Here is a 12,126-nt window from a genome sequence, read left to right on the forward strand (position 1 = left end):
TTGGGGTCCGCGAGATCGTTAAAAACGAGTCAACGCAAAGGAAAGGGAAGGGCGATTTTGAATTGGATGGAGTGGAATGGAGTGAGACAGCGACTGCGACTGCGACGGACCCTAGAGATGCCGATGCTGCCGAACGTGCGTGTGGAAGAAGATTAAACGAAAACAAATCACACCAACAACAGAAAGGAAACAGCAAAGTTAAAAGACTTTTCAACGTGCAGTACAGTCAAAAAAAATACCGAGTATTCGCAGTTTTAATAAGCAAATGTATCGGACACAATATGAATCGGCAAAACTTTCCTTAGAATATATGTTTTTTTAAACATTTCAAAAGTAACAAATTTATTTTATGCATATTTATAAATATTATTTATACTAAAAACTATAATTTAATATTTATTGAATGTGATTTTTAAATTAATGGATTTATAAAGACTTACAACCAATTATAAATATAATAAAGTTGGAAAAAACTTTATTTATTTTGATTAAAATGTCGGAATGTAAATAACCTATTATAAATATTATTTTCTGGAACCGACTTATTTTACTAATTTATTTTGGAGTGCACAAAATTAGAAACGATAAGTAGATTGCTTCGGTCAAATTGTATTGCCTACTTTATGGCGACTACCCGAAGCAAGATATATGGAGAATTCTCTTTTAAAAGTGTTATTGTTTCTTTGTAGAGATCTTAAATTTTGTAGGCATATACAATATATGTTATAAGTTATTGTTAGCCCTTAAGCATTGTTAACTAAATCGGATCTATTTGGGAATTACAATGTCATTTCGCTAGTTTCAGTAATTGAATTTCGTTGAATTTTAAATATAAATATATGTATACATATATATTTTTCAAACATATTCTTATGAAAATAAATTGTTTTCTAAACTGTCTACCGAGTGTTCGAACTTGAACCCCAAAATCATTTAATGAAGTACTGTGATTAACGCCAGCAACTGCCTGAAAGAAGGCAACATAATTTAAATTTATACAAGAAGAAGAGGCCTAACGCTAATTTCTTAAGATTTTCTGTTACCAGAATTGGTTTTACCTCAAGTAAGAAACTGAAGACGTACACATTTTGTTCGAGTGCAGATGAAACGAATGACCTGAAGTAAACAGAAGATCGTGCGAGGGGAGGGTAAAAAGTGATAAAACATAAAAACGGGTAGTAGCCCGTCGACTGCAGATAACCGAAAAGGGCCCACAATAAATGGTTGATAACGAAAGGCAAACACAGACACAGAAAACGAGAGCCGTGTTTGTGTGTGTGTGTAAGGGACGGTGCCTAAGTGTGAGTGTGAGTGCGCTTTGTTTATCTCTATTTACGCGGCAGCGGCGTCAACGTCAACGTCGTCGTACCGCGAGTTGTATAAAATCCGGCGATCCGCCGATCGGAGAGTCAGTGCTCAAGCAAAACCGTTAACGATCACATCTCCTCATCTCGGGGATTCCACCCATACTCTCTCTTTCTCCCAGCGGGAAAGGGAGAGGGCGGCGAGAGAGGATTGTCGCAGCTTTAAACGCGCTCCAAGCGCAACCCCCTACGTAATCCTACGTAACCTTGGTTGGTACAGAAGCTTTAAAGACCGCTTGGCTCCCCCCACAACTCCCATCACCCAGCCAGCAATCCACCACCCACCCCACCCACTGGACAAGGGAACGTGGATATTGGAAAAGGACATGGTGATCGAGGAGACGGAGGACCAAACAGGACCGGGCTGGAGGAAAGTGCAATGGTGACTTGGCGGGACACAAACTCGAGCTGATGATTCCGTTTGACGACGTTTCCCCCAAGGTCAACACCCCCACAATATCATGTGCAATATTAGCTGATTTGTTATTAGCTGGTTTGTTATTAACTGATTTGTTATTAACTGATTTGTTGTTGGTTTCACGTTCCTGGAACGTTAGCTGTGATTGTTAATAATTGTTAATTGTTATGCCTTTGTTATGTTTGAAAATCCAGATTTTGTTATCGTAAAAACTGTAGACTGCATTACGTTTAAGAAAACAACAGTGTCGCTCACGTCTTCCATTACCGTTAAGTGCAATTTAGTTTATAAGAAAATTAGTTTTTCCTTTGATGAAATAAAACAGCTCTTCATGGGAAAGCTAACAAAAAATTTATTTGTGTTTCTTATTTGCATTTCCTTTTAAAACTGGCCAAAGACTTGTATCTCGGTCATCAAGGCTGTAGAAAAACAAAATTATAATTCTGATTTTCAGCAACAGTTTTAAACGGAAGGTGGTCGAAATAAACAAATTTTGTTGGGCATGGTCTTCAAAGGATTCAATTTGTTTAAATACCTAGCTTAAAAGTCAATGAAGGGATTGATTGTTGACCATCAAATCTATCTTATCAAACAGACAGTTTTTTTTAATGAAAATTACACGTACAAAAACCGGAGTTTAATAATAAAATTAAATCTAAATATATCATGAAAATTAAATGAATCTTTATCATTTTCTTTTTAAATGCATTAATTCTGAAAAGGGTTTTTTCGAAAAACTAAGATAAACTTTGTTTTCATTTTTTCGTTGACCTTGAAAAAGAAAAACATATTGCTTAGAATTTATTTTTTCTTTATTATAATATTCTTTTGGTACCATGATATTAATTAGGTAATTCCGTCATTTAAATAAATGGTCATGTTTGTCTTTTATTTCGTAAATACAAATAAAACAAAGTAATAATATAACATGCTTATTTTGAACTGCCGCTTCTTATCGTAATTGACAATATCTTCAAATGTGTATAAGAAGTTTGTTTAAAAACCATAACACGAGACCATTGAGCTGTTATCTAAACTCTCATATGCTATGCTGATGGTAGTTTTCCTCACCATTTCCACACATTTTCCGAAATCTCAGCTAGATCTTTGGGTAACAGTAAACAAAAACCCAACACATGTTTGGTGCCATGGGAATGTCCCACATCTTGAAAGGATCTGCAGACAGAATTTCTCGCCTGTTTACCCAAGGCAGGACCACATTTTGAACATGCTAAATAAATAATGTAAATAACCGTTTTTATGAGTCGTAAATAAAAAGAAATTCAAATATGTTTTCATTGTTTATTTTTTGTTTTTGTTAACATTTGTTTTTAAAAACCCCGAACAATTGAAACCCATTTTTGCACAGCAAAAAATATGATAATTGTTGGAATACCTCCCGCCACCAATAAATGTGGTTACCCAATCGCTTTTTTGGAATTTTCAGTGAGTCGAAAAATCCCAAAAGCGCTGCCAAAGACCAAAGATGAACCCCGAGTCGAAGTGCCCAAACTCTGGAGTACCCATCCCGCTGGAGAGCCGAGCTTCAGTCCAGTTGAAGTTGTCCCAATTGAAAGTTGAAAACCCCCATTGCTGATCAAGGTTGAATGTTTCAGCTCCAGGAGATTGCTTCAAGCCTGAGCCCAGCGATCCAGGAAGTTCCACTCGATGGCGTAGGGCTCGCAGGCCTTGGGTTGCACCGAGGTCCAGAAGAAGGTGCCGGCATTGGTGCGGGCGAAGTGGACGGGCACGTAGTAGTCCTCCTGGTCAATGGTCTGCAGTTCGCCGGAGCCGTTCTCATTGTAAACGATGACCGCGTCTTCCTTGGCGCACTGGCGGATCTCTTCGATCAGGCGGTTCTCCAGATGCTCGTTGGCCATGTTGTCCATGTCGTTGCTGAGCCACTCGAACTCGGCCTCCTTCTCCTCGGAGGCAATGTAGGAGCTCCTCTTGGGCTGCTCCTTCTTCAGGTTAAAGACGTGGCCGAGCAGCGGCTTGAGCAGGTTCTTCAGGCGCCTGGAGGGCGACACTTTCGACTTGTACATGGTGGTGAAGTTCTTCTGCTTGCTGATGGCCGACATTTGAGATGGTTTTTCGTAGATAGTTTTGTGTGTGTGCGTTGAATAGAAGAATGCGTGCTGAGATGTTCTCGCTGCGACGTTCGGATGCTGTGTGATGCTGTCTCTAAGACCAGAGGCGCTATTTATACCTTCTCGGTCTCAGGAGCTGATCCTACAGCATCTCGGCCAATCAAATCGCTCGAAAGGCAGGCAGGTGCAAGGATCCGAAATTTCACACGTTAGCCGGTGGCTGCAGGTAGGTCCTGCAGGACCTGAGACCCGAAATCTTGTGCGAAGCGTGGGAATCTCGTGGGCCCATCTCTCCTTCCAAGACAATTATCCCCCGGAGGAATCCTTGGCGTGGGAACAGCACATTTCTGGCCCTCTCTCACGTAGACTCATTTATTGTTTTGGATTTCGGCAGGGTTTGTTGTTCCAGTTCGTCAGAAATATGTCGATCCTGTAACCGAAAACCAGCTACATTCTTAGCCAAATTTACACAAATAGTGCACTTTCATTCTTATGCTTATTGTTTGCCCGATTAGGGATGGCATCGCCAAAAATCCTTTAAAACACGATCTTGGAAATTCTCACGTTCGGTTGGGGAGCTCTTGGTTTTTGGTTTATTTGAGCTATGGGTTTCCAAACGAATTTCGTGTCACGACAGGGGTTCCATTTTTTTAACATCTCTAGTCCTCATTTTTTTTGGCTCTGCCCTCCAATTAATTGAATGGGGGTTTCTTCTTTATGAAAGTATCGTATTATAACTCATTTATTGTGAGACCAGATGATTGTTCGTCACACATTTATATTTCAGCTTTTGGGAATCTGTAACTCGTGTTTTCGTAGCACCCGACCATTGAAAAATTTCAGACTGCAGGGGAGGCTTGTTTTGATATTGGGGTGCACTTATAAATGAATATCAGGACTGTTGTATTTTTTAATACATAAAATAACTTATGTGAGTAAATAATACAAAAAGTATGCCCCCTCTTTAAACAGTAGTTCTACCAAGCCACCTTTTTAACAGACTGTTTCTGATTACACCACTTGTTATCACTTGATTTTATACTCTATTGGTTCATATTTTCAGATTTTTTGTGTGAATGGAGTTTGGCCATGGTAGTCCATAGTTTTTTTTTTTTAATCGAACACGTTTTTAGATATAAATATCTAAGGGCACTAAAGTAATTTTTTATGTGCTACCTATGAGCACCTTGTTTAATTTTAAATTTATAATCATGGTATATTCCAGGTGTCTAAAAGTATTTTCATACTAGTTTATTAAAATAACGTACTGGTAAAAATATAACAAATAGTTATATAACTAATCCTTGACATTCAAGAATTTTAAACTTAATACTTTACGCACATTTTTGGTTTTCTATTTTATTTATTAAATTTTGAAAAAAAGTAAGTAAAAGTAATTAAAATGTTATCAAGTTTTTGCTGCTCTTATTATTGCTAGATTTTAATTATTATTATTTTATTAATTTATCATTTTTATTTATTTGTTAAATTTAACGAGTATAAATGTCGAACCGGTAAAAGTTTTGTCTGTTTATTATTTATTTAAAATTCGTATCTTTAATTAGCATACATTTTGAATACTGATTGTCCATTATATGTTATTATGCCAAACTGTACCTAGATGTATGCTTTCAATATTGAATCTGCATCAACTTCATGTAAACACTATTTACATAAGGCACACACTGCCTTATGTACGAATATTCCCCCTTTTGGAAACGCTGGAAAGATCGAACTGATCCGTGCCGCCTTTTTGCATTTATTATTGAGATAGGATTGGCTTTGTTGCCGCTCGTAGGGCCCTTGTTTTTGTTTATTATCTTAGGGACCTGGGTCGGGTCCCTCACTACCTGTTCCGATGCAATTCGAGATTTATTTTGTCGAGGGCCCAACCCTAAGAAGGAGCGCAGAAAACGAAAATCAGAAATCGCCTCGAGGTAACAGGTTTCAGTTAAGCTCACACCGCTTGATTTTTCAAGTTTTTCGAATCCACAACAGGTTTTGGTCGAAAGGGAACAGGTAAAGATTTTTTTTTCGTGTTAAGGTTCTTAGGGTCTTGTTGTTCCGTGAATGGGGAAGGGGTAAGAACGGTTTTTGGTTTACAAATTCTTGGAAAACCTTCAAGGAAATTACAATGACAAAGGGAAAGTTCGAATAAGAAATCAGAAACGTAAACAAGTTTGAATATTAATATTATGTATTTATTCATACGCTTAAACATAGATGGAAGACAATGATTAAAGCTGGATAGTTATGCATTTTTAAGTGTCCACTTGCAGAGTGGGGAGTTAAAGCTGGTGCGGATGTTTAGAGACCGATTCCGATGCAGTCTTAAAGCTGTTTGGGAAGTTGGCTTTTCAGGATTTCCCATTTTCCTCGATCACAGTTAGGCGAGCTCGGCTTCCAGTTTCTCGTTCTGGGAGTTCTGGAACTCCTCATCCGAGATTGGCAGTGGGAGTTCCTTCGGGATGGTGTGGTTCTTGAGCGGCTGGTGACCCGAAGCCTTGAAGATTTTGCGGGCCACTTTGAAGATCTTCTTCATGGCCTTGGCGGGGGTGTAGGTCTTCTTGGGGCAGACTGTCGGGCTGTAGGTGGTGTTCAGCAGAGTTTCGTAGGCCATTTTTGCACTTAGGTCTTGCGATTTGTGGTCTTGTGATCTTGACTGTTCAACGCTGAGATTGAAATTGATGTCCTACTCGGAATGTCGCTCCGTTTTTATACCCGATCCTTGCGAAATCAACCCCTAAGCGTCGGCCAATCAGGAAGAGTCCTGGCGCAGGTGTTTTTCGGTTTCTCCCGATATGAGAGTCACGCATTCCTCAACTCTCTGCAGGTAGCCTCGGTTCGGATCGAATTGGGTCCCTTTTTCGAGCGACCCTTGCACGTGTGCAAAGTAAGACCAGAATTTTAAAGGCCTAAATAAATCTCTCCCTCGGTTTCGTCGTGGGAGAGTATAATTTCAGTCGAATACTTATGGGACGATGCGGCAAGCATGCACAAAAACATAAAAAAAAAAAACCAAAACCATCCCTTTTTCATGCGTTCGGGTTAGTAATTTGAGCGGTTTGTTTGCGGAGGATTCGGCTCGAATTTATGCCTTGATTAGTTTTTGGCTATTAATTGTTAATAGGCTGACAGTGGAGGATAAAAGTGACAGACCCTCGTTAAACACATGTTGTCGGCAAACGAAAAATATTTACACGTCAACATTTCATTTTTGATCAGTACAGGTAGACTGTGGTCGTTTTCAATACAGTGAAAAATCAGTTTGAGCAGCCGAGGATTTTTCTAGATCTTTCGATGGTTACGAAGAAGTTGAGAAGGACTTAAAGGTTTTCCTGTGGCAGGCTTCACTGTCTTCACACTTGTTCATTTAGATTGTCGGTGGTGGTATTTCAGTTCGTATTGAAATTCAGAGTTTACTGTTTATTCAGAAAAGATTTCCTACCCTTATGCCAAAACAAGACTACACAGATTTTTCTGGATTGCTCGGTTGCTGGAACAACTTCTGTGGCTGGTTCCATCTTTTACTCCCCTTCCTTACAACAAAAACGTATAATTTCGTTTTGTGTCGAAATTCAGATTTCGTCTCCTGTTGAAATACTTGGCACTTGTAATTTTGGTAATGATTCTTATTCCACTCGGGTAGGATCGAAACGTTTTAGGTGGAGTGGGATAGGATCTTGTCCCATCCACTTGGGGGGTGAAGAGCCGGGGGCCTTGCATGTTTGTGGCTCGCTTAACTATTCCACAGGCATAATTCCTTATAAACACTTACAAATTTTATTTTCGTGGCGTTTCAAGTTTAGTTGTCAGTGTCAGGTTTCCCGAAATTCAAGCGCCTGAATGAAGCCTGCATAATTAGTTTGTGGTAAAAATGAAATAAAACACTTTGTCTGATTTTGAAAATACTGATTTATTTTGTATTTTAAATATGAAAAAATTATATATTCTGAAGAGGTTTTAACATATTATTTCGCTTAAAAATGTATAGTGAAATTAAGAAATAAAAATTCAATTTCACAATTGAAAATGTTTTTACATTTTTGGTGCCTTTGGACTATTATCACATTTAAAGAGAGCTGTAATTTTGTAAATAATTATTACATACTTACTTTATTTTTATCTTTTAAAATAAAACTTAAAACTTTACATTCTAAGTTCTAGGTTTCATATATCTACACCCAAAAAAAAACACTGAAAGCTTAACAACAAGAAAAAACTGCAGTCAGTATTAAAGTATGTATATAATAAAAGGCCTATATTTTTTTGTTTCATTTGTATACCGAAAAGTCTAAAACTGTAGTCTTATTTTTGAACCACAACATTTTTATTTTGATATTGTCGTGGTTTTAATTTAATGCTAATCTTATTGAGAAAATTTTCATACTAAATAGTTTAAAATTCAAGTAAAAATTGTTAAGTTTTTATGACCATTTTTTTGGGTGTATTATGTAAAGTGTTACAAAATGCTCAATATTTGCCTAACAAATATCAACATTAACTTTACTGAATAATCTAAAAAAAGAAAAGATCATTTTTTTATGGCCAATTTAAATTGCATACCAGCAGCATCGAAAAACCTAAATTGGTACCCAAATAAGAATAAATGCAGTCGCTGATTGGAATGCGGTTACCAGCATAGCGAGTCCAATTTAATATCCATTTTTCAAACCAGAATAGATCTAATTCAGAGATTTAAGTTGACTTCCAACAAGCAATCAACACTAGAGTTTTTTTTCTTTACTATCCATTTGAAAATAAAATTGGGAAGAATCTAAAGGAAGAAGTTTTAAAATATAAAGACACATAAAATTTTGTTTTTTTCATTTTTTATTTCTTATAAGAGTGTAGGTTTTATAGCTAAAATTTTACATGGAAGACAATGATTCTTAGCCTAGAACTTATCAGAAGACCCTAACAAACAAACATGGAAGACAATGATTCGGCTAAGACTAACTTAAGGCTAATAAGACACGAGGAATCACAATGAGTTTACGATAGTAACGCTTGATTGTGACAATTGAATATCAATTAGAGTTGTGTTTCCCTTGGGTCGAGCGCCCAAAGAATCCAATCTATGCCTAATATCACCCTGAGATTACGAACATGCGAAGCTGTACCCGCATCCATCCGACGACCAATGGACGGAGACACTTGCACTTAAAGCTGCCAGTTGGAGATTTTTCTGCTGGATCGAGGATGGTGGGGATTTCTAGGCCTGGACCCATCGGTCGAACTGCTGGCGCAACTGCTGCTCCTGGTGCTGGCGAGCACCCTCGGCCGAGGTCCAGAAGAAGGTGCCGCTGCTGGTGCGGGCAAAGTGCACCGGGATGAAGGTCTGCTCCGGGTGGACCGGCACGATGCTGCGCTGCTGACCCTGCTGCACGATCATGGCTACGTTGGTGGGGCACTGGCGGAGATCGCTGTACAGTCGCTGCTCCAGCTCCTCGTTGGCCATGTTATCGCAACTGGCCGCCGGATCTTTGCGCATGTCCTCCAGCGAGGCGTTGACTGCATTTTGGTTCTGGATTTCGGCCAGCGTCTTCCGGAGTAGCTGCTTCTTCTTGACCAGCCGCAGAAGGGGTTTGACCAGTTTCCTCAGACTCCGCATGGCCATCGTGTGTTGATCTGATTTCTGCTGCATCACCTTGCTGCTCTCAAACTTGTATTCCCGTGTGATAAACGACATTGTGCTGGGATTTGGAATTTGTAGTAAAACTTGGGATCTTGAGTTGGTTGCACTCGGCTGAGAGTTGGTAGTGTTCTGGTTTCCCTGCTCGCGAGCCTCTCCTTTTATACGATCCGCTCTCCGAATTTCCTTCAGTGGAGGAGAATTCTGCCAAAGAGCGGCGACTCTCTCGATCGGTGAGCTCAGCCAATGGGAAAGCAGACTTCAGGCAGGTGGTTGCACAAACCCAGAGAGCAACGAACAAAAGAGAGGAAGGAGAAAGTCGCATTGTGATCAGGAGAATATCCTTACCCTTGACAATGCTGGGTATGATGGGTTTTGATTTGAGTTGAAGGGAAAAATGTTTCTTCTACTAAAAACGAGGTATTAAAAAAATCATTGTATTACATGAATAACTGGGCATAATAAAGTTTAAAATTAAAAATATTTTTAATATTAATATCAAAAGCTAACTAATGAAACAGCTCGAATTAATTTTGGTCATTAATATAGTGTAAGAAACGACAGGTTCCCAATTAAAACAAGAAAAGAAGGGATTAAAAAAAGGGATAGCAGTGAAAAATTATAAAAAAATATATTGCATAAAAAACATTTCATGTATTTAAATTTATATTGGAAGTAATTTAAGGTACTTTTAAATATGTTAGTAATATATCACAAAGTTTGGACATTTTGTTTTTATATATTATAAATGGTGTTGGTTGAGAGTTTATTTGTATCTAAATTTGTTTTGTTTATTTTTAATATTTTTTTTATATTTTAGCAATAGATACATATATATTAATCTTCATTTTAAAATTTTTGTTTTTTTTAACAATTGAAAAGAAACTCGCAGAATATAGCATATTTATCCCACATGTTTTGGATGCTGGGTATTACCCACTCGAGTTGCTCAATTCCTGCAGGTTTTTAACGGACTTTTCGGCTGGTCTCACGGATCTCGCTCTGCTCTCGACCCTTCTCCCCCCTGAGACCCTACCATTCTCACAGTCTCTCTCTACCTGCTCGACTCTGGCGCAAAAAAAAACAAAAATCCCTAAATCCCAGGACTAAAATTCCTGGAGAGAACCGAGCGGACAAGTCGCAACTTGTTGAAAAAATTCCAACCCCGAGTGTGAGGGGAGAGAGATTTTAAAATTCGACACACTGTCCCGAAAAAAGACGGAGGATATGGACAAAGAATAGATTTGGCATATCTGGAAGATACAATCTCGCCGCTGGAAATACCCGAGCGAGCAAGGGACTTGTCCGTTATTTCATTGAGACAGCCCAGAAAGTGCCTTTCTGTCCGTCCTTCCGTTCGATCGTCCTTTTCCCATTTCCCAACCTGTAGGTAGTTAAGCAAAGTAACGTATTTTTCGGGTACTTGCATTGCGATGGAATGGGATGGGATCGGACTCTCAAGGTTAGTCAATATGCATTAATGCCGCATTTTGGGAAATCTTGGCAGGTCCTTTTCAGCTCCTTCCGATCGCATTTGTTTGTCATTGTTGTTCTTTCCCGGTCCGAGGGACCTGCTCTGTTGATGCGTGAAAAATTTACGACGCGGGAGAAGCACGTACAGATACAATCTTTTGAGTTTTGGTTTTTGGCTCGGTTTACGCATTTTACTGGAATTTCGTCGGCACTTCGTTTATGAGTCGCCTTCCTAATTGTTATTTGCCCTTTTTCCTTGCCCCGAAGGTTACTTTCATAATTTTGTAACGGCTCCGAGGACTCGAGTTTCTTGTAACGGTCGTTTCGGCCCTTGGATATCCTGACGATCATTAAGAGGGTCCCTAATTGGCCCCCTGTCTGATATTTCTGCTCCTGATTACGCAGAGCTTCTTTGGTGTAAGGTTCCCCCTTTTTTTTACGAGAAACCAGTTTACTTATTCTGCAATTTGGTGGGGTCCCTTTATATTAATTTCATTCGCTGTGTAGCAAAGGGGTTATTCTGAAGTCGATACTTTTATGGCTGTCAATCGTGAAGTCGTGACCTGATTTGACCCTCTCCACACGTTTCACATATAATTTACCCTTTATTCCCCTACTTTCTTTATTAATGAAAAACCCATCAGGTTAAATTTATGTAAATGTTTCTGTTCTTCAACAGAAAGATGACATTGCTCAGGTGCATTAATTAATAATGGGGGAAATATGGAAATCGGGAGTGTGTGTTTTCAGGCTATTTTATTATGGCTGATTATTTATTCCTAAAAATCATAACAGTATACAACATAACAAAATTACAATTAATCTGATTACAAAACTTTCAAATTTATTTAATTTAAAATGCTTTTAAAGTTAGTAGTTAGTATCTATTACTAGCCATAGTTTATATAGAATATTTGTGTATTATTTAAAATTATATTTTTCAAATTTGGTCTGGTCTAAGCGTCTATATTAAAAAATTATTTTTATATTATTATGGCTGATTATTTATTCCTAAAAATCATAACAGTATACAACATAACAAAATTACAATTAATCTGATTACAAAACTTTCAAATTTATTTAATTTAAAATGCTTTTAAAGTTAGTAGTTAGTATCTATTACTAGCCATAGTTTATATAGAATAT

At 38.2% G+C, this 12,126-nt stretch overlaps 3 protein-coding genes across 3 annotated transcripts; all 3 read right to left on the reverse strand.

Annotated features, from left to right (window-relative positions):
* Window positions 1–3,072: 3,072 nt before the first annotated feature.
* On the reverse strand, window positions 3,073–3,966 carry LOC108136041 (enhancer of split malpha protein). The gene has a single exon (XM_017256972.2). The coding sequence runs from the start codon at window positions 3,861–3,863 to the stop codon at window positions 3,414–3,416; it is 450 nt and encodes a 149-aa protein (XP_017112461.1). The 5' UTR covers window positions 3,864–3,966; the 3' UTR covers window positions 3,073–3,413.
* A 2,085-nt stretch (window positions 3,967–6,051) lies between these two features.
* On the reverse strand, window positions 6,052–6,542 carry LOC108136050. The gene has a single exon (XM_017256981.2). It carries the CDS (start codon window positions 6,490–6,492, stop codon window positions 6,259–6,261), a length of 234 nt encoding a protein of 77 aa, XP_017112470.1. The 5' UTR covers window positions 6,493–6,542; the 3' UTR covers window positions 6,052–6,258.
* A 2,145-nt stretch (window positions 6,543–8,687) lies between these two features.
* On the reverse strand, window positions 8,688–9,644 carry LOC108136040 (enhancer of split malpha protein). The gene has a single exon (XM_017256971.2). The coding sequence runs from the start codon at window positions 9,562–9,564 to the stop codon at window positions 9,088–9,090; it is 477 nt and encodes a 158-aa protein (XP_017112460.1). The 5' UTR covers window positions 9,565–9,644; the 3' UTR covers window positions 8,688–9,087.
* Window positions 9,645–12,126: the final 2,482 nt, after the last annotated feature.

Source organism: Drosophila elegans, unplaced genomic scaffold (assembly GCF_018152505.1).
Source record: "Drosophila elegans isolate 14027-0461.03 unplaced genomic scaffold, ASM1815250v1 contig_208, whole genome shotgun sequence".
Classification (NCBI taxonomy): Eukaryota; Metazoa; Arthropoda; class Insecta; order Diptera; family Drosophilidae; genus Drosophila; species Drosophila elegans.